The 27734-nt window shown below is 53.5% G+C and overlaps 1 protein-coding gene across 1 annotated transcript in view; it reads right to left on the reverse strand.

Annotated features, from left to right (window-relative positions):
• MYO18B (myosin XVIIIB) overlaps nt 1–27734 on the reverse strand; it is a gene marked incomplete at its 5' end in the record, with an annotated part of 230771 nt that overhangs the window by 147826 nt on the left and 55211 nt on the right. The window contains 7 exons of the mRNA XM_036277288.1: nt 118–301; nt 2910–3069; nt 8763–8910; nt 10885–10965; nt 12898–13090; nt 15634–15724; nt 19445–19618. Of these exons, the coding sequence (XP_036133181.1) occupies nt 118–301; nt 2910–3069; nt 8763–8910; nt 10885–10965; nt 12898–13090; nt 15634–15724; nt 19445–19618 (1031 nt within the window). The remainder of the gene's footprint in view (nt 1–117; nt 302–2909; nt 3070–8762; nt 8911–10884; nt 10966–12897; nt 13091–15633; nt 15725–19444; nt 19619–27734) is intronic.

Consider the following 27734-nt stretch of genomic DNA (forward strand, 5'->3'; position numbering starts at 1 on the left):
CCCCTTCTCCTCCTCTGTGGAGCTCAGGGCACTGCCCGCTCCTTCAGGGTCCCTGGGAGCTCAGGGCTGCTGGAGGTAGACCCCCGTCCCAGAGGAGGGGACAGGGCACCCACTCACCATCTGCAGCTTGACCTGGGAGCACGGGGCTCTCCTCTTCGCCGCGGCAAAGCTGCTGGCAAAGGCCCTCCTCAGCACGCAGTTCCTCTGCAGCGCCTGCTGGGAGGTGCCCTCCAGGCCTGCCAGGGCACGGCACACGGGGGCCAGCTTGGCCCGGGCCTGGAACAGGCTCCTCAGCTCCGCCCTGGCAGGGACGAGGGGAGAGAGGGCCTTTAGGGCTTCCCCGGAAAACGGTCCGCCTTGCGTCCTGCTGATCTCGTCCTGAACCCTCTCGGCAAAGCCCACACGCTGGCTACTGTCCTTTTCTGCCCGACGAGTCTTTGCCTCGTGACAAATGCCAGCTCCGTCCTCTATGCCCCTCTCCTCCCCGACCTGAGAGCATCTCTCCTGCTACTGGGTGTTCCTGTCACTTACATGCCTGCGGGAAGTCTCAGAGGGCAGAAGCCTCTCTGTGGTCCCCAGAGCGAGTGCAGCACAGAGGAGGTGTTCTCTGTGTCTCCCGCACGAGGCGAGGGCTCAAGGCTGGACAGAACGTTTCGGGGCCCGTCAATGAAAAGTCCAGCCTGCCGCCGAGTGGTGGTCAGTGCCTTCCCTGGGCCCTCCCGTGCTGCACAGGTTCCGAGGTCGTAGGCAAAGGCCAGGGCCCCTTACGGGTCTGCTCGGATCAACCTGAGCTGGCCTGCCTGCTTCTGTGGGGAGAGGAGGATCGAGAAGGCTGGGCAGACCCTGCTGTGCCCAACGATGGTGCTGGGACCCAGAGGAAGCCCCGTGCCTCTCAGGTCCCGCCGGCCCCACCCCTCCACCAGAAGCTGCTGGCATCTTCCTTAGCTCCCAGCCCAGGCCACCCCCAGCCCCAGGCCGGGGAGGGAGACCTGCTCTCCACCTCCCTCTGCGCCTAAGCCAACTTCACGAACCATGGAGCAAATGTGTCTCAAAGGCCCCAAAGCTGCTTAAAGTGGTCAAGTGCCTGACCCAGCAGAAGACTAACAATGGCTCGAATATACTCTCCTTGAAATAAAAATCTAGGGAGAGTGCCAGGGGAGCCCCTAGAAGCAGGAGCCCTGAGGGGACAGGGCAGGGCCCCGGGCACATGAGAAGCACACCCTGCTGCAGGGAGAGGACGTGCACCCATCGTCCAGATCCCTTCGCAGGGACTGTCCCAGGGGTTGGGAGACCCGACCTCTGGCCTTCAATTTACTCTGTGACCTTGGGCGAGTCACGTGTCCTTTTTGGGCTTCGGGTTCTAGTACAGAAGGTAGAAGTGTTTGTCCACCACTTGAGAGTGGCCGAGGACGTCCTGGGACCTGGTCAACAGCGAGTCCGCGAGACCACGCCGGAGAGACTGGGCGGCTCAGGAGTCAGAATGCTCAGCGAGCAGGCCCGAGTCTGCCGCGCTCGGCTGCGAACGTGCGGCGGAAAAGCAGCGCTTGCTCTCGGAAATCACTGCTCGGCTCCCAAGCGGGCGGAACTCCCAGTGGGACCGGCTCCCGCCTGGCCCTGCTCGTCCCCCCTGAGCTGCGGCTCGCACACGCCGTTCCTTCCCCCAGAACGCCCCGTGCTCGCCAGCCCATCTGGCCCGCAGAGGTCTGCCTCACCCTTTCCTAGCCCCACACCCCTCACCCGCCTGAGCCACGGGACCCCGAGCAGGACGGGAATTCACGCGACACGAGCTGTGTGCCGAGGGCCGGGGTGAGAGCCGGGCCCCCGGACAGGCCGTCAGGGCAGAGCTGTGCAGCATCCCCCGGGTCTCGGAGTCTTGTCCAACATGCGCATCTCATGGTGCAGAGAGCAAAACAAACCGACAGAACACCCAGGGGCGGGACAGTGCTCACAGTCACCCAGGTGATAAGGGCCAGGGCTCGGACTGTGTGGCTTTCCTCACACAGTCCTCTGGGTGCTTGCTAACCTTCCTACGGCCCATCCCCCGCTGGATCGTTTTCTGGGTCTGTGTGGCCTGAGCCTTCTGCACACGGGTCTCTAGTCAACTCCGGCCATACGTCCTGAACACTGCTCCAAGGACCACGTAGCCAAGCCGTATGTCGGCTCTGCCACCATTTGGCTGTGTGATCAGAAGTGAGCCATTTCAGTTCCTGGGGCCTCAGTTACATCATCTGTAAAATGGGGCTAAGGATACAGAGCTGCTGTAAGGATTTATAAGATACGTAGGAAGTGCTTGTCCTGATGCCTGGCACAGAGTGAGTGGTCAGTGAAGGCCCCTCGCCTGCCCGCACACCCCCAGCACCTCCCTGGTGGCCTCAGCTTCTCTTCCTGTCTCCAAGCTCTGCCCCCGCAGGGTTCCAGCACTGGACTTGGGAGGCACCTGTGCGCCCACGTGCTCCGCACAGACATTTCCCAGGGACTCTGAACCAAGGCGGTGTGACGACTGCCAGCCTCCGCCAGCCCTTCTGAACAGAGCCAGCAGGGAAGGCAGGGAGCTTCCTTTTTAATGCCACAAAACATTATCACTTCGGTTTTACGACCCCCTAGTTCACAGATGTCCATAAAAGTTGTTCCAGTCACATCGTCGCTCAGACACTTAATGAAAGGCAAAACGCCAAAATGAGAAGTCACCGCTTCTGAGCTTTTGTTCCTCTTCGCCTCGGCTGAACTCGCTCAGGCCCCGGGGACACATCGTACTGCTCCGATCTGAGTTACGGTTTCTCGTGTCACTGGGGACGGTTCCGGATCAGCCCTGGCTCTCGCTGGGTCATTACGGCTGCACGGCCCTGGCAGGGAAGGAACCGCAGCGCCTCCGGGGGCCCTGACCTGTCCCCAGCCCTGGCCAGACTCACCTTTTCGAGTGCTGCAGGACCTGGGCGGCGTCCAGGGCGGAGAGGTTGGGCTTGGCCCTGTGCAGCCAGCCGGTGAGGTCGTAGCGCACGGGGTCCTGTCCTCGCTGGTGGGCGATCTCACACTGGAGGGGCTGTTCACAGGGCCGGAGGGCAGAGGTGCCTGAAAGCAGACAGCGCCTGAGTGCTGGGCCCAGCGGGGATGGTGCAATCACTCGGCATCCCTGAGAACACACTTTCTCCATTTTACTAGGTGTCTGGGTAGTTCCGGGGACCCACATGTCTCCTGCCTTGTGCATCTGTCAGCACTATTTCCAACATGGACCTTCCTCCTCCTTACACGCCTTACTCCTGAATGCCTGCTTTCCCCAAACACCATCAGCGGTACGCTCTTCATGACTTTTTTCCATGCCTATGTATCATCTGGGCTGTTATTAATGTTTCCCTTAACCCGACTCACATTTTTACAGACAAACCCATTTATAAAAAAGCATTATATTGCGGGTTTGGCGTCAAACTCTATGTTTTAATATGCATGAAAAGAAATACATAATTATTAAACATTTTGAAAATATTTGTGTGCCACCTCAAATCGTCTTGAATACCAACAAGCAAATAAAGGCACAGCCTACTTCTGGGAGGTGCTGGCAGACGTCACTGTAAGAGACTGAGAGGCGGAAACAGTGGGCTGGGAGTTGGAGAAGACCTGAGTTCAAGTCCTGACTCTGCCACTTACTACTGTGTGACGGGGGCCGAGCCACTAAAATCTCAGCCTCTATCTCTTCTCCTGTGAAACATGGCTACCAGGGTACGTAAGGCTCAACGGAGACAACAGGTGTAAAGTACTATAACACACAAGTGCCTGGCACATGGTGGTCACTCGGTGAGCAGTGGTGGGTGTCACTAGCATTTCCTGCACTGAACCTTTCGCTGGTGGTCTGGAGTCACAGTGGGTTTATCTCCACATGCCCAGTGCTTGGCATCATGCCCGCACAAGAAGGGAGTCTGGGTGCACTTGTGGAATGAATAAGCGAACGAACAAATGAACGAACGAATTAATTTCTGGTCATTAATCTATCACTCTAATTGTAATGATACTCTCAGGGTGAGTAATGACCCCAGACCAGTTATTATCAGGAGCTATAACATTGTTTCAATGCTTATATCTATCCTGAATGATCTTTCTGCGTTTCCCATCCCGCCATGATCAACGGATGCCAACACATATCAGGGTCTGGAGACCCTCCCCCAAATCCTGACTTGTCACCTCAATATTGCAGAGATCTAGAAAACAAGGGATCTGTATTTGTTGGAATTCTGTACAAAATTAAGTGCAGCCTGCGAGCCTGGTGGGGGAGGGGCATGGATTCTGCCATCTGCTTGGCTCGTTGGAGGTCCCTTGTGCTCCCCCCTCCCACGTTCTGGATAGTTGAAGTTAACAGCAAAGAATGTTTCTAGTGAAGTGACACATTGTTGCATCAAGAGCTTCCCCTGAGCCCTTGGGAGCAGTGTGGTCCCTGCCCTCAGCAGTCACCTTGCAGTGGGAGACAAAGCAAGGTGACGAAGTGCAGCCCAGCTCTGGCCCCATGTCTGCATCCCTGGACACGCTACAGGGTCTGCACTGGACGGGAGCGACTTGAGGGCAGGGGCAGTGTCCATTCTCCCTCCTGCCCAGCAGAGCCCAGAGCTGGACTCGATGAGGACCCCAACAGCATTTGGTGGGGAGGGGACCAGGGCAAGAGAGCAGAGAGGACATTTGTGTTTGCTGAGCCCCAGCCGGCTTCTGCTAAACATGCGGCCACCCGTGATGCCCTCCAGTCCCCACTCTGGTCCGTGATGCGAGTGTCGCTGGGCTGTTTCTGGAAGTGACGGCGAGGTTCAGAGTTGGGACGGTGTGGCTAAGGTGGCGCGGCGCAAGCGCACAGGACGAGGGTGCGGGTCTGGCAGCCGCAGAGCCCGTCTCTGCCCGGGGGGGCCCAGTGACATGTTCCTTAGGAACCATCTGGAAAACCACACTGGGGATCTGGGCCTCCTTGCGCCCTCCCCCTCCCCTTCCTCCCGGAAGCTGGTGTCACGCCGCAGTCTTGTTCCGCCAAGGGCAGCCTTGGCTCTCGGGAGTCCCTGGAGATGCCTGCACTGGAGCCTGGCCCTGCACCTGTCTCCATCTTCACATCGTCAGCTCCCTGGGAGCCGGACCAGCCCCAGACTGGGGGAGGGCTTCTCCTCGCCCCTCTGCTCCCTACATCCACCCTATGGCTGTGATGTGATACCTGTCGCCCGACTGTGCCCTGGGCCCAGGGTCCATGAGGGCTGTCCCCAGCCCCACCCTGGGCCCACTGCCCAGCAAACGCACCTCAGGTGAGAAGCGATAGACCCTGAGCACTGGGTGGGCCCAAAGCCGGCCTGTTCTGCTTGTTTGACAGCTCTCATTAACAGGAGCTCAGCAGCAGGCCCTAGAGGCAAAGGTGGTTGTTTTTTTAAACAAAATGCCTGCGTTACTGTGTCTGTTGCAGCTGGTCCAAGACGAGAAGGAACAGTCTCTCCCCTGGGGACTGAGAGCCCCCTGCGGGGTGCCTGGGATGGGCACCGCCACCGGGCTTCCAGGACAAGGACAGGGGCCACAGATCTAGCGAGTCCCCTCCTGTCCCAGCCACGCCCCGCAGGACGCTTTCTGCTTCTGACCCTGCTTTCCATCTTTTTGTCCAAAAGCCAAGATCCAGAAAACATTGTCTTTCTGGACAATTGGGTTTTGGCATCAGCATCTCGTCTGAACCAGGAGTCACTGCCCCCCGCACCGTGCCGGCGCTGCTCACGTTACTGTGAAAACAGGGGTAACCAGCCCAGCCCCTGCCCTCCTGGGGCTGGCATTCCCGTGAGGACAAGTCCTGATGTCCCTGGTGACGGCTACCGCGGAGCAGGGGAAGATGGACAGGCGGGTGCGGGTGGGTAGGGCTTATCGTTCTACACAAGGAGTCGGGCAGGCCCCTGAGACCCGCAGGAGGTGAGGGACAGGGTCATGCTGAAATGTGATGGAGAGCATCCTAGGGAGCAGAACCAGCCAAAGCGAGGACCCTGAGGTGGGAATGTTGAAGGAGCAGCCGAGAGAGTGGTGTGATTGGAACAGAGCAAGCAAGGACGGGGGAGGGGACATGGCAGGTTCCACCGAGGCCTCGCTAGGTCCCGCACGAGGGCGTCAGCAGAGAACAGACTGGCATGCGTCCTGCACCCTGGGGTCTCACAGGGAGGGCAGGGGACCACGAGACGTCAGTCGATACATAACCAAGCATCCCCGAGCCTGGGCAGAGCCCTGAAGGACATAACCGAGCACTGTGACAGGACAGAACCAGAGAGGACAGCTTCACACAGGGCTCGGGCGGCTCTGAGCAGCGAGCTGGAGGAGGAGGACGGAGCAAAGCTGCTTGCAAAGGCACACATGAGCTCTCCGTCCTCACACCAGCCCCCTGGAGGTGACTTCCCGGAAGCCACACACACTGCGACTGAGTCACGGAGCAGGCCCCCCCCCGGGTCGCTGCGGACTGAAGCCTGGGTGAGCTTCTAACAGCTCTGCCTCCTGGCTCCCTCCGCCTCTGGGTGTGCTTCCTCCTCCACCCACCACACCCCGAAAGACCACCCCTGAGCCCTGGAGCCGTTCCCTGGAGAGGGGGCGACGTTCACAGCCTGGACAGGCGTCGCGGCTCTGGCTGGCCTTCGGGGCAAGGCCGCTGGGTGCAGCACCAGCTCTGTCCGGGGCACCTGCTGGGTCCAGTAGACCACGGGGTCTCCCCGAGGCTGCGGGCACCCGCTGCAGGTGCGGCGGAGAGGAGCCCCCAAGCCTGGCTTGACCAGGGCTCCACAGACAGCAGATTCCTCTGCCCTGCCACCCGTTCACCGCTGGCAAAGGGACAGACGGACTTCAGAGAACAGAGGGGACCTTCAAAGAGCAGAGGTGATGGTTGCCAGGGTCCAGTCGAGCACAGGGACCCCCAGGTGAGGGCAGTCAGGGTCGCCCTGTGACTTTGGTGGGCGCTCGGGACTTTTGCTTTCATGGGCCCTTCCTCCATTTAAAACACTAGTTACATCTTAAATAACTTAAACGGGGTGCAGGTGGGTAGGGCTTACTGTTCTACGCAAGGCAGTCGGGCAGGCCCCTGATACTTATATTATTTTTAATAATTTAAAAATTATTAAATTTTGGCTCAGCGGTTAGAGCGTCGGCCTGCGGTCCCAAGAGACCCGGGTTCGGTTCCCGCTAAGGGCACGTACCTCGGTTGCAGTTTGTCCCCGGCCCTGGTTGGTCGTGCGGGTGGCAGCCACTCGATGTGTCCCTTTCACATCGATGTTTCTCTCTCTCTCTCTTCCTCTCTCTCCCTCCCGCTCTACCTGAACAAAAAAAATGGAAAAAATGTCCTCGGATGAGGATAAAAAAAATAAAAAATAAAAATAATAAAAAAAATTATTAAATTTTATAAATTATATAATTATATACACATAGTTATATATAAATATAACTCTATGTCATGACCAGGTTGCAGTGAGGGTCAATATTAATCACACACGCGTGCACGGTACTTGTTCCCTAGGGCCGTCAGGATGAAGGACCACGGCCTGACCGACAGACACGTAAGTTCTCAGCTATGAAGGCTGGGAGCCCAAGGTCAGGTGGCAGCAGGTTTGATTTCACTGTCTCCTTGGCTTGCAGAGGGCCACCTTCTCTCTGTGTCTTCCTCCGGTGGGTGTCTATGACCTCATCTTTTCCCAAAAGGGCACCAGTCACACTCAATTAAGCCCCACCCCTGTGACCTCAGCTAAACTCAGCGACCTCTTTAAAGACCCTGGCTCTCTATATAGTCACATTCTGAGGACATCGACATGTAAATCTGGGGGGACGATACCATTCAACCCGTAACATATATAGATTAAAACATTGCATTTGACCTAAAAGTTCTGTTTTTCCTTCTGCTTTGAACAGAAATGACATTTTCATGGGCCCTAAAAGCCCCGCAGGCCCCAGGTGCTGCCCACCCTGCGCCTGGCAGGGAAGGTGGCTCGGGCCAGGCCCTCTGGGAGCCCAGCTCTCTGGGAAGAAGCTGGGTGTTAGTGCTCTGAGCCTGGTCCAAGGACAGCTGGGTCCCTCAGCTGCTGCTGCTTGCAAACCCTGTCCTGAGATGGGAACGAGCTGCTCCATGAATGTCCGGGACAGGAGCTCGGCTGGGCCCCCTGGGGTGGAGGCCCCGCCGGCCTGAGCCCAGTGGACAGCAGCACTGACAACTGTCCTATGTCTTTCCCCAGCTCTTCTCCCAATTCTCACAAACCACTGCCATCAGACACTCACCCCGAATGCTTCATTGAAATTACTCATCTCTGTCGCCAGTGACCTCCACGTGGCCATTGTCGGCCACCCCACACTGGACCTCCCAGCAGCATTTAGTTGGGTCGGTTCACCTTCCCCTGGCTTCCCTCCCACCTCCATGGCCACTCCTCCTCGGTCTCCTTTGCTGATCGCCTACCTTGTCCCTGGCCCCTTGACACTGGGACATCGCAGGGCTGAATCCTCAACCGTCTTCTCTGCCAACCCTCATTCCCTTAGTGACCTCAACCGAAATTATGAGCCACCCGAGGCTGGTTCCCCACTATATAGCAGAGGGCCCAGCACACAGTAGCTGCTCAATGCATTTGTTGGCTACATAAATGAATGAACACATGAATGAACGAAAACACACACAAGCACACACAGACAGACATTTCTGCACTCAGGCCCCGCCCTCTGCAGGCCTTATCAGGGCTTTTCTGCAGCTGACAAGGACAGGTTCCAACTCCCAGGCTGGACTCACCGCCTTCTCCTTCTGACTTCCTTACCTTCAGTCCCGGCTCCTTTCTTCTCGAAGGCTGCACAGAGACGCTCAAGCACCGTGCTGTCACTAGAGCCCTCCACCCGGACCTCCTCGTCCAGGACCCAGAAAAGGCCCTTGGCATCCACAGCACCTCCTCCAGGTGGTAGGCGGACCTGGCGGGAGACCCACGATACACTGAGGAGCCCTGATCCCCCCCCAGATGCCAGTCCTGGGCTTCACCTCGAGGAGTCAGGGGATCTGAGTCCCAGGCATCACGACGCAAAGGTACCAGCCTGGATCCACGCTCCCGTTCACCCAAGACTCTCAGTGTAGAAACAGCAAAACTATAAAAACCTCTGAGTTCCAAGAAAGTCCGAATCCTCCCTCTGTCCTCACTTCCTGTGTGACTTTGGGCAACTCGCCACACCTCTCTGAGTCTCGTTTCGTGTCATGTAAAGCGGAGGCTGGCAGTACCTTCCTCAGAGAGCTGTGCAAGGATCTCACCCAGGAAAGTGCCGTGTAAACGACACATTTCTGCACACACACGTGTGTGTGTTTGTGCACGCCCACCATGATACAACTTATTCCATCCTCATCACTTCCTCTTCACAGTCTTTCTACTTTTTTAAACTAAAATCTTGAAGGGAAAAAATAAAAATGTCCAAATGGTGTTTCATAGGAGAAGGTGAACTTGGTTCAATAGCACAGACATGGACTTGTAAATCCAGCCCAGAGGTTCAGAAATCATCTAGGCGATGCTGTCCTTTCGCACACGGTGAACAGAGAGCCTGGAGGGGAGGAGCTTATCCGAGGGCCGTGATGAGTCTGCATGATCAATAGCGGGGCTAGGTGGTTAGGGAGGAAATGTGATGTACGGTGACCCACTGTCCCTTGGTGGCAGGGACTGAGAGGCTTCCCAGGACATGAGAATTTCAGTGCCAATGCCAGCAAAGTCCTTGGCATATCAGGACCACTGGCCACCCTAACTCAGAAATATTGGTTCACACTCCTCAGGGGCCCACAGAGAAGGGATGCCAGGGTCACATGGAGAGACACAGGGGCAGAACTACAACTGGATCCCAGGCATCCTGTCCCTCACCTGTCCTTTCCTGGGGTCGAAATCGACAGCCAGCCCATGCTCAGGAGGCATCCATTCCCAGCCACTGCCTGAGACTCTGGGGACACCGTGGCCCTTCCCTCCTGGCTGCCTTGGTCATTCCTTTGGGACCGGCAGGTGGAACCAGCCAGAGAGGTGCCCGCAAGATGTAAAAGCAGGTGAATGGCTGGCAGGGCCCACAAACAAGGGGGCCTTGCTGGGACAGGTGCAGCCCAGTGTGAGCCAGGAGAAGCCACCCTGCCTGGTTGGACACAGGAGTGTGGGGAAGGGCAGCGGTGCTCTCGAAGGGCAGGCGAAATACAACCTGCAGGACACCCCCGTGCCAAGCACCCCGCCAGGTGCGTTATGAACTCACTGACGTCCATGACAGCCCCGGGGAAAAGGTGTTCCCGTTGTGGTGATGGCAAAACTGAGGGGTGAAATGACATGCTCAAGGTCACCAGGACTGGACCTGATCTGGTAAGCCAACTGCAAAGGTCCAGGGCAGTTCCGGCCAAAGGTTGAGCAGAGCAGTAAGTCTGGGGTCAGCAAAGAGGGTTCTCGGGGTGGAAAAGTGAGGTGAAGCTTTAGGTAGCCCCCACACTAAAGACTGGCTTCCCCCGAGGGTGGCCAGGTGCCTGGATCCGAGGTTCCCCCTGTGCTCCCTAATCTCCCGGTCCCTGCTGGGCACAGCACCTTGGTCTGAACACCTGATCCTTCCAGGAGAACATGGCTGGAGGCCACTGGGCACTGGGCACTGGTCCTCAATCCCCTTGGCTCTGACCACGGGCTCCCAGGTATGAGTGTCTTCTAAGACAGCAACTCAGACATAAAACAGAGGTAGGTCCCACCCCAAGGGGAATTAACTATTCGTTGCCCAGGCCACACCCCAGATCAACACAGAATCTGGGGCGCGTCCCAGGCGTTGGTGGTTTAACAACCGCTGGGTGATTCGGGGCGCAGGGAGCATCCGTGGCTAGTAGCTTAAAGGCTCAAATCTGCACGTATTTCCCTTGAAGAGCCCCTCGGGGTTTGCTGGGCCCCGTGTTACCTGGGAGGGATTCTGATCCACGACAGCCACCGTGGGCCCCGGGGACGGCTCTGGGAGGTCAAACTGCACAGGGAGGCCTTCCTGGAAAGTCACAGAAACCCAACGTTAGCGCCACCCATGGGCCGAACAGACAGAGGTCTCTGGAACAGGTGAGAGAAGTGAGGACTTACCTCACCCCTTCGCCTTTCTCCAAGTTACTTTTTAATTGTGGTAAAATATACGTACCACAAAATTTACCATTTGGATTTTATTTTTTTTATCCTCACCCGAGGACATTTTTTTACATTTTTTGTTCAGATAGAGTGGGAGGGAGAAAGAGGAAGACAGAGAGAAACATTGGTGTGAAAGGGACACATCGAGTGGCTGCCACCCTCACGACCAACCAGGGCCAGGGCCAAACTGCAACTGAGGTATGTGCCCTTAGCGGGAACCGAACCCGGGTCTCTCTGGACCGCAGGCTGATGCTCTAACCGCTGAGCCAAACATGCCAGAGCTCATTTGGATCAGTATTAAGTGTAGGGTTCAGTGGCATTAAATACATTCACCATCCATCTCAGGAACTCTCTTCATCTCGCAAAAATACAATTCTGTTCCCGAAACACAATAACTCCCGGTCTCCGTCCTCCCCCCAACCTCTGGCAACTACCACGCTTCTGTGTCGTTCCGAACTTCCTCCTCGGAGGACGTCATAGGAGTGGAATATACAGTATTCGTCCCTTTGTGCCCAGCTTACGGCACTTAGCATAATGCCCTCAAGGCTCGGCATGCTGTAGCCTGGGTCGGAGTGTCTTTAACTTGTGTGGTTGAACTACAGCCCACTGCACAGACAGACCGCACCTGTTTATGGGGGTGTCACCGGCAACATGTGGGCTGCTCCCGCCTCTTGGCCGCTGTGAACACGGCGATGACCACAGGCGTTCAAAGCCCTCTCCAAGACCCGCTGTCCGTCCATTTGGGTGGTCACCCAGAAGTACAATTGCTGTACAATGCAGTAATTCTATTTCGGATTTTTTGAGAAAACACCATACTGTTTTCCGTAGTGGCCACACCATTTTATATGCGCACCAGTAGCACCAATTTCTCTACCTCCTCATTTATCCTTCTTACTTTCTGGTTTTTAAACTAATAACCATTTGCCCTGGCCGGTTTGGCACAGTGGTTAGAGCGTCGGCCCACAGACCAAAGAGTCACAGGTCCGATTCCGGTCTAGGGCATGTACCTCGGTTGTGGTTGTCCCTGGCCCTGGTCAAGGTTGTGCGGGAGGCAACCAGTCAATGTGTCTCTCTCACATCGATGCTTCTCTGTCCCTCTCCCTCCTTCCGGGAAAGAGCCTGCCAAGACCGTCAGAGCCACCTTCCAGACCAGCATGTGACCACAGGTACAAGAACTCTTCCAGCCAAGACCAGAAGAGCTGCCCAGGCAGCCCAGGGACTTGTGAGCAATGACAAGGGGTTAATTTAAAGCCACGATGTTTTCAGGGAGTTTACTGGGTCCTGTTATTATGGCAAACCGCAACTGATACAGACGTAGTGTTTCTAGTTTCCATGTGAAAAAAATCAAGGATCAGAGAGGGTGAGTGACTTTCCTAAAGCCACACAGCCAGTAAGTGACAGAGTTAGAGTCAGAACCCAGGTCTCTCAGTGTTCTTTCCTTTGAGGTTTATCCATGTTAATGCTTTTATATTTATTGCTGTGTGGGCTCCAACCAAAAACATGACCATAATTTTAATACCCATTATCTACTGAAAAATAATATGGTCATTTCCAACATTTTGCCATTAGCAGGTGCTGCTTCCTCGGTGTTTCTGGACTTTAGGGTGCAGGGGGCCATGGATGGAGGCTGGGGAGCAGAGGGAGACGGGGGAGCGGCAGAGGCCTGGGAGCCTGGCCTGGAGTTGGGTTTTGTTCAGCGATCAGCGAACAGGACGAAGCCGAGGTTCCCAGGGACCAGCGCAGCACCCCGCCCAGCCTCACACCGGCCCTGCGCCCGGCGAGGCCCCTGCGGCCGGCGTACCTCCTGGAGCCGCTGCAGCGTGGAGACGAAGGTGCGCCGGTAGAAAAGCAGCTGCAAGCGCTCCTGGGTGTAGTTGTGGCACAGCTCCTCGAAGGTGGCCGCCCGCTCCCTGCCCTGGTGCCGGGGGTTCTGGAAGCCCGGCGCGTCCACCACCATGATGGAGGCCATGGAGAGGTGATGGGAGGAGAAGGATCTGGGGAGAGAGCGGGGAGGCCCCAAGGCGACGTGGCGTCTTAGAGCCCAGTGATCCAAGCCTCCTGCTCCCACCCCACAGGGACGGAGAGGCTGAGGCAGCGGGCGGGGTGGGTTTGGAAATCCAGCAGCTCTATTTTCAAAACCAGGCTCGTGCCCTGGCCGGTTTGGCTCAGCGGTTAGAGCGTCGGCCTGCGGTCCAGAGAGACCCGGGTTCGGTTCCCGCTAAGGGCACGTACCTCGGTTGTAGTTTGTCCCCGGCCCTGGTTGGGTTGTGTGGGTGGCAGCCACTCAATGTGTCCCTTTCACATCGATGTTTCTCTCTCTTCCTCTCTCTCCCTCCCACTCTACCTGAACAAAGAATGGAAAAATGTCCTCGGGTGAGGATAAAAAAAAATAAAAAAAACCAGGCTCGCCACTTACAGGTTGTGTGACCTGGGGCACACTCATTAACCTCTCTGAGCATGGGTTTCCCCAGCATTACGTGATGGTAGGATGGCTTCAATCAAAGGAGTTCAGGTTGGGCAGGGGCCCCGCCTGGATACATCGGGCCTTCGGGAAAGGTTCTCCCCACCAGGCCAAGTGGAGAAGTGATTTGCTTCAGGCCACATGGTGCAGTGGCTACAAAGTTAAGACTAGAGCCTCCTTCTCTTTCTCAGTGACACATGGCAATAGAAAAACAGTTTTGTTCAGTGCCTCAGTTTACAAAGTTCCTTTATGCCATCACCTCCTTGGATCCTCTTGACGAATCTGTCAGGGTGGACAGAGGAGGTGTGATTTACATCAAAATGCAGGAGCTAAGGGACTCAGGAGACAGTCACCTGTGGGCCCCAACCCTCGTTCTGCGACTGAGGGGCCCTGTGTCTTGGGGAAGTTGCCCGGCCTCTCTGAGCCAGCCATGAAAGAGTTAATGATGGAGCTGAACTCAGAGAGCTGTGGGGGAGGGGTGACGGGACAGCTCTGAACAGGAGGTCAGCCCTGGTAAGAGCTGGATGAAGGCTACCCGCTACCATCATAGCAGGGCCAGCACATCCTTTGAAGGGCCCTGCGTTTGAACCCTAGCTCTTCCCTGTCCCTTGCCGAGGTTTTCCATCTACATAAGGGGGCCACAGAGATCGGCCACCACAGGAGATGGTACAGATTGAGTCAGTTAACCTGAGGTGCTGATAAATGGGGGCTGTAGGTATTGTTATCACCAATCACCCATCCATGCACCCATTGTATGGCTGTGGCTCCAAGAACAAAACCATGAAGCCACAGTCCTCCATGGGCTGCGGCGGTTTCCTCCGACTGCAGTTCATTTGCTTTATTTCTTAAATCATTTTCTCCCTCACCTGAGCATATTTTTCCACTGCTTTTTAGATAGAGTGGGAGGGAAGGAGGAAGGGGGAGAGAGAGAGAGAGAGAGAGAGAGAGAGAGAGAGAGAGAGAGGTGTGAGAAAGAGAGAGATGTGAGAGAGACACATCCATTGGTTGCCTCCAGCACAACCCTAACCAGGGCCAAATCTAACCAGGGATCAAACCTGCAACCCAGGTACGTACCCTGGACTGGGAGTCGAACCAGCAACCCTTTGTTCCATGAGCCAACACTCTAAACACTGGGCCAAACGGGCCAGGGCAGTAGTTCATTTTCCGCCCCCAGGACTCCTTGCTCTAAGCGAGCACAGTCCCTTGGTTTCTGTATCACGTGGTCTCAAATGGTAATTCTTCCAGGAGCAAGCCAGGGAGCGGGTTCCGTGTCCTGGCGCCTTGGGGAACCCGCTGCTCTGTGGCTACCGCCAGCCCAGCCCCCGAACAGGAAGGCAGAGTCTGATCGAGCCTCCTGCTTCAGAGAGGGGGCGGGGCTTGCCTGGCTTCTGGATCCTCCCAACCGGAATGAATTGCTTCCGGATTTCCCAGGGCGGCCTGGGGGCTGGCTCATCACGACAGAAAGGAGGTTCCGATGCCTGCAGCCGCAGACATTTCAGAGACGGATCCTGGCCCACTCAAAACCCGGCCCTGGTCCTTCCCTTCCCAGCAGAACATCTTACAAAAATAAATGGATGGGAGCATTGTGGTGGGTTATTCGGGGACCCGTGAAGGTACGAGGGGGATGTACAGCATTGCGTGTGCACCCCAGCTCCACCTCTCTGTCTTAGTTATCACATCTGTGCAATGGGCTGTTCCGAATGTTACATGATGCAGGCGAGTTAAACTATTAGTGCCGGCCCTGGCCCTTAGTGGGTGCCCCCCAAGTCGTTAGCTTTTATTGTTGGCCTTTAGGATCATGATTAGGAAGAGTTATTTAATTTCTGTATTTCTCTGAATCGGCACAGGGACCCTGGGGAGAGAGCTACTTTGCAAATGCAGAAGGGGAGCTCAGAGAGGTGGACTGATCTGCCAACATCACACAGCCCGCGGGTGGCCGGGAGGAGTTCCAGCCTGGCGCCGTGCCACGAGAACATCAGCTCTCCCGCTCAGAAGCCCTCCTCTGCTACCGCGCATGCGTGGGCCGCGTGCACCTGCAAAGAAGCTGACCTTGTGCCCAGCGGTGGCTGCGCTTACCTGTTGACGAGGGAAACCACAGCGGCAAAGAGCTCTTGGTACAGGCCCGAGGCCATGCCCTCCACACACTCCGCGCCCGTCATCTTGAGCCCTGGAGTGGGAAGGAGGAAAGGGTCAGGACCTTGCCCGGAACATCACTCCAGAGTCATCACTTCTGGCCTTAGAGAACCCCCTTCCCTCCCATATAACACGCCCCCTGCTGAAACCACACACCCATGTTCTTAGGGCCAAGTTCAAGCGTCTCATCAGAACCTCCAGGTCCTGCGTAACCTGGTCCTACCTCCTCTCCAACATGCTCTCCTGTGCATCCCTCAGGGCTCAGCCCAAGGTCACCTCCTCCGGGAAGCCTGCCTTGACCACCACCCTGACAGGCCAATTCCTAGCTCCACCTTGCCTCTTTTTAAATGAAATTTTTATTGAGGTATGATTGCCATAAAAAGCTATACCTACCAATTTATTATATATATCCTGATGAGAATGACAATAAGTATACATCACCATAAACATAGCCATCACCTCCAAAAGTTTTAGCCCCCTCCCTCTGTGTATGTGTATGTGTGTGTACGTGATAAGAACAGTTCATACAAGATTTACCCTATAAAAAAAATTTTTTTTAATCCTTACCCAAGGACATTTTTCCATTTTTTTTTTTTGTTCAGGTAGAGTGGGAGGGAGGGAGGGAGAGAGAGAGAGAGAAACATTGACGTGAAAGGGACACGTCGAGTGGTTGCCACCCACACAACCCAACCAGGTCCGGGGACAAACTGCAACCGAGGTACGTGCCCTTAGCAGGAACCAAACCTGGATCTCTCTGGACCACAGGCCGATGCTCTAACCGCTGAGCCAAACCGGCCAGGGCTACCCTATAAAAATTTTAATTGCGCCCTGGCCGGTTTGACTCAGCGGTTAGAGTGTCGGCTGATGGACCAATGAGACCCAGGTTCGATTCCGGCCAAGGGCTCATACCTTGGTTGTGGTTCGTCCCTGACCCTGGTCGGGGTCACGTGGGAGGCAACTAGTCGATGTTTCTCTTGCATTGATGTTTCCCTCTCTCTCTCTCCCTCCCTCCCTCCTAATCTGTCTAAAGATAAATGGAAAAATATCCTCAAGTGAGGATTAAAAGAAATGTTTTAAACTGCATAGCACAGCATTGTGAACTCTAAGTACCATGCTGCCCAGTAGACTCATTCATCCATTGATCATCTCGTTCCTCCACGGGGAGCTCTGCTCTCCAGGATCTTCATTCTGCAGGAGGGAAACTGCACCCTCGGATCAGCAGTGCCTGCCCCTCCCGTCCCTGGTAACCACCACTCTACTCCCCGCCTCCATGACTTGGACTTTTCAGATCTCTGATACAGGTGGGATCATGCAGTACGTGAACTCAAACGTGCCATTTGCAACAACGTGGAGGAATTTCGAGGATGTGATGCTCAGTGAACCAAGCCAGACACAGAAGGACACACGTACGCTAGTCTTCTGCCCTGACAGCAGCGCCCTTACAGGTGTGCTTCTGTTATCAGCCTGTATCCCCACCGGGCTGGCGTGCCTGGCAGTGGGCACGGTCTCTGGCTTGCTGGCGCCCCAATCCCCAGGGCTGGACACATAGTAGGGACTCCGTGGATGCTGCTTGTTCCCTCTTTCTGGAGGGAAGTTTCGCAATTTTATATCAGGAGCCATAAATGTGCCTTGGACTTAATAATGTCACTCTTAGGCTTTTAATCTAATAAAATCTTCAGAGAAACATAGATCTCTTTGTACAAATGTTCTCCCAATTGTTGATCAAATTGGCAAAAACCACGTTTTCAAAACAACTGAAATATCCAACAATAGCAAATGTATTAGATAATTTGTAGTCCATCCATACAAAGGAATGCTTAAAATGAGTATAGAAGAATATTGAATGAGGTGAAAAAGTGCTTATCTATCATATTAGAAGGAATAAAAAAGCTCACACACACACACACACACACACACACACGCACACGCAGACTCATTGGTCCCATTAAAATAGCCAGCCTCGATTAGAGTGCAAAGAACAAAGTGGGGTGAGGAGTGGGGGCGAAGGGGAGGGTGTCAGATCACAAAGCCTGACCCTTTAGATTTCTGGTTCCACCCACAGAATTGGAAACACAATTTCCAAAGTTGTATGCACCGGCGCCTGGAGAAATACTCCTGCTTGTACATTCCAGATGGCTCTCTGCAGCCCCAAAGCATTTCCCATCCCTCCTTTGACTTCACCCCCCACCTGGGCCGTTGCTAGGCAACCCACAGCCTCCCCGCATCTCTCCTAAACCTGCCAGTCCCCTGCCTGCTTAACATCTACCCTGGAGACCTCAGCCTGAGAGGTTGACTCAGCCTCCCAAAGCAGTGTGTGCACACGTCCGAGCTGGTGCATGTGTGTGTGTGTGTGTGTGTGCGCGAGCGCACCTGTGCACATTTTTGTGGGTGTGTGCCTATGTACATGCAGGTGGTATGTGTCTTGAACATGTTTGTGAATGTGTGAGGTATACACATATGTGTGTAGTACCTGTGTGGATATGTGTGGTATTAGTGTCTTTGTACACATATGTGCATATATCTGTGCGTGAGTCCATACACATCTGTGTGGTGTATGTCTGTGCACGTACATGTAGATGTAGTGTGTACCTGGGGACATGTGGTATGTGCGTGTCTGCAGTGTGTATCTGTGTACATGTGTGTGCTGTGTTGTGCCTGTGTGCACAGGTATGTGCATGTGGGGTGAGGGGAGTGTCAGATGGCAGGTGTAACCATAAGTAGGCAACAGCTCACACTTGGACCGAGAAGAAAACATGAAAGGCCAGTGGAATCCAGGTGACATCAGCCATCAAGCTCAAGTCCCCAGAAAGTGAAGCAGCTCTCAGGATCTAAGGGGCCTCTAAGAGATGGCCCCCAAACCACAACTCAACACAGTCCCAGACCATTAATCCCAGACTGCGGTCTCCAGGAGAGCTAGCTGCTCTAGGGAGCTCTCAGAGAGCCCCGGGCTCCCAGAAGTCCCTGTGCCCTCCCTCACCTTCTGCAGCCAAAGCATCTGGCCGGCAGAGGCTGCAGACTTGGGACTCAGCAGACCCCCCCCCTTTAGCAGGTACAGTACAAAGCTCTCCCCCCACATCAGTTCACAGCACCTCCATTCCTGAGGCCCAAGTCCTAGAAGCCACCCTGGGCCCTCACTTACCCCCAGGGCTTACGCTGTCATCTCCGTAAGCTTGGCCTTGAACACCGTCACCTGCCCCGTCTCCACCACCCCTCCGCTGTCCAACCACCACCGTCGCACCAGGTGACTGTCACAAGGTTCCTAAGTGCTCTGCCTTCTCCCCCTCACTCCCCAGCTTTCCTCCAGGCTGTACTTCATGACGAACAGGTCACAGCATGCTGTTCCCCGGCTTGTTCCCCTGCCCGGGCCCTCCCCGGCTCCTCATCGGTCTCACAGTAAAATCCTGGTGACAGAGTAGTTTGCGAGCTGACTCCGCCTGCCCTACAGTCACTTCCTCCTATCCTCCCAACCACTCCAGCCTCCTGGCCTCCTTCTGCTCCGACAGAGTCCCCTCTCCACAGCACAGGCCCCGGGTTTCAGCAGCCTTTGTGACCCTCAGACAGAACCCTGTGACCATAGGCACCCTGCAGGTGGGAGCCACGCCCATTTCCGCTCACTGCCTTCCCTGCACCCAGGAGGTCTGCACGTAGGAGCCCCTCATTAAGTCCCCCATGAGCAGGTGGCAGAATGCTGATGTGTCCTCAGCAGCTGGCCCACAGGGCACCCTGCGCACCCAGAGAGGCCGCACGTCGGTACCTGAGCTGGTCTCCTCCTCCTCGAGGGGCCGGCGGCTCCGCCCAGCTGTCACTTGCTCGATGATCTGTCGCAGGTGGTGCTTGAAGGTGGCCGTGTTCAGCTCCTCGTACTCACAGCCCAGGGCCTCGGCTGCGTGGTTTGCCCACTCAAACCGCATGAACTGCTTCCGACCCACTGCACGAGGGACAAACAGAAGTATGAGGTCCTGGGCACGGGTAGGGGGGCGTCCAGGAGAACGTGGGAGACTCTCAGCACCTCCCACCCCCAGGCCATCTACTCTTAGCAAAAACTGGTTAACTGCCCAGGCCTGGGTCCCTAGCGAGGGCCCCTGGGAAGGAGTCAGAGTTCCCAAGAAACGTGTTTATGCTCCTTCCTTGCCATTTGCGTTGTTCACTTTTTGAAAGCAATTAAAAATATCCCGGGAACACTCTAAATGTGGAACTAGGGAATGGTCAATAAAAGTATGATTCATCTACCCACGTAATCACTGATTCAACCATCCACCATCCACCGCCTCCTGCCACCCACCTACCCACCTTCCATTCAACCACCCACTCGGCCACAGTCCACCCATCCAGCCATCCACGTATTCACTGCATATTTACTGAGCTCCTACTGTGTGACCGGCACTGTGTTAGCCACTGGGAAATCAGTGATGACCAAGACAGACAAGGTGCCTGTCCTGGTGGAGCTTACGGTCTATGAGGGGCTGAAACAATAAGCAAGCAAACAGATAACAAGATAACTTCAGGTCATAAAAGTATAAAGTTATTTTTTTCTTTAAAAAAATAAAACAGGGTGCTGAGATCAAGACAAACCAAGGGAGTTGCTATGGGTCTGTGGTGGTCAGAGAGGACTTCATCTGAGGATGTGATATTTGAATTGGGTTAGGAAAGGAAAGAAGGAGCTGGCCACGTAAAGAACCAGGAAGAACTCTCGAAGTAGAAGGAGACAGTGCAAAGGCCCTGAGGCACAAACAAGTATCATGTGTTTGAGAAATGCCAAGGAGGATAGGCGGCTGGAATGTGAAGAGGGGAGGGGAGTAACCAACTGAGGTTGAAGACGCAATGGGAGCTACTCTATGGACGACTGTAAGGACATTAAAGATCAGCAACAAAGATGTTGTACAACACCTACAATGCCTACAATGTTAAGGGAAAAGCAAACTAGAAAACTGATGGTATGATGTCAACTGTGTAAATTACTCCAAACTGCTGTAAAAAAACAATAAAAAGATACCTCCAAATATAAACAATCACAGCTGGGTCGGGGCATTCTGTATTTTCCAAATTTTCTACAGTGGTTGTGTACTAATTTTGTAATCCAAAATTTTAAAAAGTAAATGATGTATTAAAACAATTAACAGTGCCATCCTTAAATAAATTTCTCCCATATCTTATCTTCCCATAAATGTGTTTCTGTCTTTGAAATAAGAACTGCCAATGGAGATTTCATGTCCATCGGAAAGAGACCACGGGGGCCCAATTCTTCAAGCAGCTATCTGGAAGAATCCACCTGGCTTCAGGCAAACTAGGAAATTTGGAAAAAGACTTTATGGGACTATGACACCACCCAAAGTGGGGGGGGGGGGGGGGCTCTGGCCCCGGCCACAGATCACCACTGCTCATTGAGATCCTTCTATCGCCAGTGACTCAATGCTGATCATCACGAAAACATCGTCTTACTACCTCCGTTTTACAGATTATTCTCTTTTTACAGATGATGAAACTGATATTCAGAGAGGTAACATGGCTACTAAAAAAGTCCTGCCACTTTAAAAAATGGTAAGGTGATGGTGGTGATGATAACAGGTGTCACGCCTTGACCCCATCTTAGTCAACATGTCATCTTTGTTCAGCTTATGGCTTTTGGAGTCAGAAAGTCCACGTTGGAATTCCTGGCATGACGTGTGGAAAAGGCTCAATACTCATCATCATCATCATCCTCATCCTCATTAAATTGTCTCATCATCATCATCATCCTCATCCTCATTAAATTGTCACAAGAGTCCCCAAAAGCAGTATTAGTATTCCCATTTTATAAATGAGGAAACTGACCCAGAGAAGTCTCCAGAAATCAGACTCATACTAAGTGGAAAACTATTTCCTCCAAATCAATCCTTCCAATACCACCTTTAGGAAATTTTCCACATCCCTGTGACCCTAGAGAGCACTTTTCTTTTAAATGGACTCTCTTATCTTTTTCTCATCTTTTTTTTAATCCTCACCCTAGGATATTTTTTCCATTTATCTTTAGATAGATTGGTGGGGGCAGGGGGAGGGAGAAACATCGATGTGAGAGAGACATATTGATTGGTTGCCTCCTACACAACCTGACCAGGGCCAGGGATGCACCGTAACCGAGGTACATGCCCTTGGCCGGAATCAAACCCATGACTCTCTGATCCACAGGCCAATGCTCTAACTGCTGAGCCTAACCAGCCAGGGCTTTTTCTTAAATACATTGTAAAAGGAAATGTTATAGCACTCATTTAAACGAGAACCCATTTGTTGGAGGAGGTCACTGGCAGAATGTGACCACCAGTTGACCTATGAGTTGGCCCTGGGCAATCGGAGGCTTCCCACCCCCTCCTCTGTCCTTGGAATGTGCCCCTGCCCACCTTCCCCACACTCGAAGCCGTTCCAAGGACCCAGCCTTGAGAGCGTAAGGGGTTGATGAGACCATCTGGCCTGAAAACGGAACTCCTTAGGCTTCTACAGAAACTTTTAAGATTCCGCAAAGTGTGCTGGGAGACCTGCTCGCCTTGAGGCTGCCCACGACACGTCTCATGTCCCCTTGCTTTTCAACCCAGCCACCGACCAGTTGGGAGTGGTCTGCCTCTTTCTTGGGTCTCTCTTGCCGTCTGTGGACAGGGGCCTGTTTGCAAACCAACCCCATTATCACTTGTCACAAATAGAAAGTAGAAATAGATACAACATGAGCCCAGAAATCATTAGAATCTAATTGGATACAGTTACCAGGGAGCCAGAGGTCTGCTCTCTTTGTTAAAAAGAAAGACAGGCATTAAAGGCTATTAGCCCTGAATGAGACGTGCTTCTCCCTGGGCTGGACGTTGAAAGCAAATTAAATAGGCGGGAACTGTCGTGGTGGGCGATGTCCTGTCCCTCTCCTGCACCCTCAGCGTCCACCACCACTCTCTAACGGTCTCCCACACCCCACCTGCAGTGACCTTCCGTCGCCCCGCAGAGCTGGAGAGAAGCCACGAAGGGAATTGACAATGTCTGTCTGTGAGGAGGGGGGGTGAAAGGACTCAACAGGACTCCCTAAGTCCTGCCTGATTTAAGGGGGATATTTCCAAACACTGAGCAGAATCCTGCTGGTGAAATCCAGGAGACACACAGGGAACTTGACGGGGAAAATGCATCTTCTGCTCCCAGGTTCCCGAAGGCTGGGCCGTGCGCTGAATCCAGCCCATGGGTTCCTCTGTCTCCGTTCACACGCGGTTCAGCTCTGTGATCGGCTTCCTTCCATGTGACCTAGGGGTCCTCCACCTCTTCTTCCGCGTGCGTCACCCAGGACATGTGATGACTGGTAGGAATGCTTCCCGGCACCCCACCTGTCACCCCTCCTGTCTCGCCCACTGAAGAAAAAGAATTAGAGACACCCAACAGGATAACAGAGGAAATCTTGAATCCTCCCTGCAACCCCGCGAGTTCAGTACTAATATCCCCACTGACTTAAGAGAAAAAGGAGCCTCAGAGAGGGTGACGTTCTAGGATGGTGCAGCTGGTAAGCAGCAGAGGCAGGATTTGAACTCGGGTCTCCTGGCTCCAGCACTCAAGACCCTAAGCATGGCGTCATGCGGACGGGCCTCTTCTCCCAAGGGGGTATCTATCATTCCAAAGGCAGAGTTGAAGGTGAAAGTGCCCTTTAAGTCAAGTGCCCTTAAAATGTCCCTTAAGTTGCCTGTGATGTACAATATGACAGCGAGATGCCACACTTCCACTCAGCAAGCTCTCCCTCCCGTGGGACACCAGTGTGGATGGGCAGCTTGTCCCAGGGGCCGTGACATGTGACAAAATACGTGTCTGTCACCGGCCTCACATATCCCTTTACAGCTACGACTGGATTCATATAAGTACCGTGCGTGTATGATAGGACCACCCATGCTTGACTCTGTTCCATATTTTAAAGTTATTTGCAAACAACGATTCTATTATATTCTTGGTGACAAATGGTCCGTGCATCTCGCTATGCCTGGAGTAGGCACACCTGAGCGTGTCTACGTTGAGGGGGAGGAAGGTTGTGTGACCGTGGCTGGTCTCCAACTGCCTTGCAAGGTCTGCGGGCTGAGCGTTGTTAAGCCTGATTCTGTAGTAGAGGCCACTGAGGCCCAGAAAGGGATACTGCCCTGCGCTGAGTCACACAGCATACGAGCAAGTGAGCTGGAACTTGCGTCTAGGTCCCCTGACCCCCAGGCCAGTGGCATAGAGTTAGGGGCAGCTCCAGTACCTCCATATGTTCCATTTTAAACTGAGCTTGAGTATATACGTGGCTATAGGTCAGGTCAAAAAGAAATAGGGAGACTTCAGATGACAACATGGTGGGGTGGGGCAGGAGCAGAGCCCACTGCTCCACCACATACCCCTCAGCTCTTCCTGCTGAGGACATTCTTTCATACAGGCATTTGTTCACGCATGGGGCAAGGTCCAAGTGCTGCCGAATTAACATCCCCACCTACGACCAGTGACTGAAGGTAACATCCTCTGGGTGGGACAACCCACCACACATGCTCTATGCTGCCCTCCAGAGGTTCCCAGAGGGATGGCGCCTCAGTTGCCCACAGTGGTAGCTGGCTTGATAATTTGTCCTTTGTGGCTGCCTTCCTCCCCGACTTCCCTTCCTCACACCCCTTCTGGTGCTGCCTGGGATCACCTCCCACACACACGTCTTGCCCTTGAACCCCTGTCTCAGCAGCACTACCCATCTAAGGTGCTAAGACTGAGAGAGGGTCTTCAGAGGCTGACTGCTCAGTAAGATTTGGTTTAGTTTGGTTTGCCCTTCTCTGAAAGAAAACCAAGGTCTTTTTCTTTTTATCCTCAGCCGAAGACATTTTTTCATTTTTTGTTCAGTGGGAGGGAGAGAGAGAGAGAGAGACAGAAACATCGACGGGAAAGGGACACATCGAGTGGCTGCCTCCCGCATGACCCAACCAGGGCCGGGGACAAACTGCAACCGAGATATGTGCCCTTCGCGGGAACCGAACCCGGGTCTCTCTGGACCGCAGGCCGCCGCTCTAACCGCTGAGCCAAACCAGCCAGGGCAGGACACCAAGGTCTTGATTCGCTCTTCCTTCTTGGCGTCTTTGTCTATTCCTCAGAAACCAGCGGCACATCTGGGGCAAGGCTGACTCCGTCCAGCCCATGTGCGGCCAAGGGCAGGGCTGTGTCTGCAGCCCTCCGGGTGGCAGAAAGGGCCTTGAGCCGGGCAGAGTGGCCACACACACAACCGGGGCTCCCAGAGCTGTCACTGCAAGGAATAGTCATCAGTGAAACTGGGGAAAAAAACTAATCCTGTATCATATCTTTTTTTTTCCACTGCTTGATGAAACAAGCTTCTTAAATGCAGGACTTCTCTGAGCCTTTAAAGTATATCGTATAGATCTCCAAGAAGGGCATGTTCCTTTCAGACTCACTTGGCCTCAGAATGCATTTATAGAGGATCTTGCAGGTCTGATGTCCCATGAGACACTAGTTTAGAAAATACTGGTTTAGCTGAAGGTGACCTCAACTCACCAGGTGACCTGGGCAGACCATGGTACCTGCGTCCATTGCCCAAGGCCACTCTGCCCATAAGAGACAGGCTGGGATTTGAACAGAGAGTGTGAACAAAGGAGAAATGAGACAGAGGAAAAATAAAAGAGTAGGTGGGAGTAATGGCACTTCTGTTAGTGAGCTGCTCAAATCCACCTGCAAATCCCCTTTGTGCTCAATACAAAATGAGAGCGAGAGGGGAAAAAATGACATGACTGTTTTCCCCGTGCACCATGAGTTCAACTGTATCCATTACTGTGGCCTCCCATATTTGTTAATAACCAAGTTAGTTCTCTTCCCAACAACAGCCGTGCTGTTGCTGAATTCCCGAACATTATGTGACTTATTTATACAGCTGGTGTATCTGCTACACATTTCTTCACACCGAGGTTACGATTCCGAGGCCTGGGAAGAAGGGGCCACCTGCAGGGAAGAGATAAGCCTAAAGGGCTGTAGATGCTACAAGAAAAAGCCATGCCCCAGAGACAGACTGCCGGGGTCCAGACCCCACCTGCACTGCCGGAAGCAGTGTGATGTTGGAGAAGTCATGTCTCCTCTTTGAACCTCGGTGTCCTCTTCGCAAAATGGCAATCTACTCCCACCGAGTTCCTGTGAGGCCTCAGTGAGGTTACGTGTGCAGATCACTTAGCAAAGGATCTGCCCACTAAATGTCAGCTCATAACGATGATCCCATTCAGATTTCTGCCCAGGGACATCCAGCAAAGTTCTATTGGAAAATGCAACTCTCTTAGAGGTCAGAATGCCAAATCTCTTCCTGCTTCTTATGGCTCCTTCCTATTCCCACTGTCCCAGGTGCCATGCTGCCCCCACAAACCTGGCAGAAAGTTGCCATCTGCCCCAGGGCCTTTGTTCATCTGCACAGTCAGTGTTCCCTGGAAGACCAAGCATCTATAAATTGCTGCTGAGTTGCTCATGATCCAACAGGAATCACTGCCCACGACCTAACAGCTGGCGACACAGCACAGAGACCGTCCCCAGTGCTCCGGGGAATATGAGCAGGTGTGCTGGAAAAAAGAGGGTTTGCTGGATAAGTCAGGTGGGGCAGTCTCAGATTGAACCTAGCAAAATGGGCTGCTTTCCTGCAAGGTTTCTCAGAACTTTGAGTATGCCGACGTGCATTGGAAATGTACAAGAAGAGGGGAGTCTGGGTAGGGGTCTCCTGAACTAATTTGATCTCACCTCTCTGAGCCTCAGTTCCTGTATCATCAAATGGGTGGCTCCTCTCCCAAAGGGTTATTTTCAGGATAAAATAAGACAGTGGGTATGAAGCTGCCTGGGAGTGTCCCCAGAGCAGGTGATCTGAGCTGAGGAGCAGAGTCATCATGGAGACCTCAGCCAAAGGGGTCACTATCGCTCATCACTCCGGTGGAACTACAGGCGCAAAGGCTTGAGGGTGGGACCAGCAGCAACGCTGTGAGTGACTTGTCGGAGGCCACACAGCCAGCAAGGTAGAAGCCAGGACCAAACCCAACCCTGGCTGGCTCCCTGCCCACTGCTCTTTTCACATTCAAGTGTCCCTCACTAAGGAAGGCTGAGGAGAGGCCACTCAACCTATCAAACTGTCCCCTTTGAAGGAAATAGCTGGTAGTTCCTGAGTGCTCACCATGTGCCTGACCCTTTGCTAAGCATTTAACCTCATCAATGTAACAACCATACAAAAAGTACACTTACTAACTCTATTTATCGAGGATGCCATCACCATGCACCATAACATGGCTTAAAGAATAGGGGGGCAGGCTTTAAAGACATAACTCCTCTCCTTCCCCGGTCCATGATCTTAGAAAACTTACTTTATCTCTCTGAACCTCCACTGACTCATCCATAAAATGGGTATAACCTACATATAGGGTTATGGGGATTAAATGGAAAAATCCATTCAAGGCTTTTAAATAATGCCTGGCAGGGAGGAGATGTTCAGTAAATATAAGTTAATAATGCCATCACCACCATCATCACATCATCATCTTCATCATAATTGTCATCATCATCACCACCATCACCATAATCATCATTATCTTTATCACCATCACTATCACCATTATCACCATTATCACCATTATCACCATCACTACCATCAACATCACCATCATCTTCTTCATCATAACTGTCATCATCATCACCACCATCACCATCATCATCTTCATCATTATCATCATCATCACCATCATCATCTTCATCACCACTATCATCACCATAATCATCATCTTCATCACCACCATCATCACTATTACCATCATCATCACCATCACTATCACCACCATCACTATCACCATCATCACCACCATCACTATCACCATCACCATCATCACCATCACCATCATCACCATCATCTCCATCACCACAATCATCATCATCTTCTTCATCACCACCACCATAACCACCACCAGCAGCAGCAGCAGCAGTAGTAGAGTATAGTCATGCTCTGTCTCCGAACAGCGAGTCAAGACATTTACACTGGCGTTTTCACTGAGCCATTGCTACCTCTCCTCCAACAA

Source organism: Molossus molossus, unplaced genomic scaffold (assembly GCF_014108415.1).
Source record: "Molossus molossus isolate mMolMol1 unplaced genomic scaffold, mMolMol1.p scaffold_m16_p_22, whole genome shotgun sequence".
Lineage (NCBI taxonomy): Eukaryota > Metazoa > Chordata > Mammalia > Chiroptera > Molossidae > Molossus > Molossus molossus.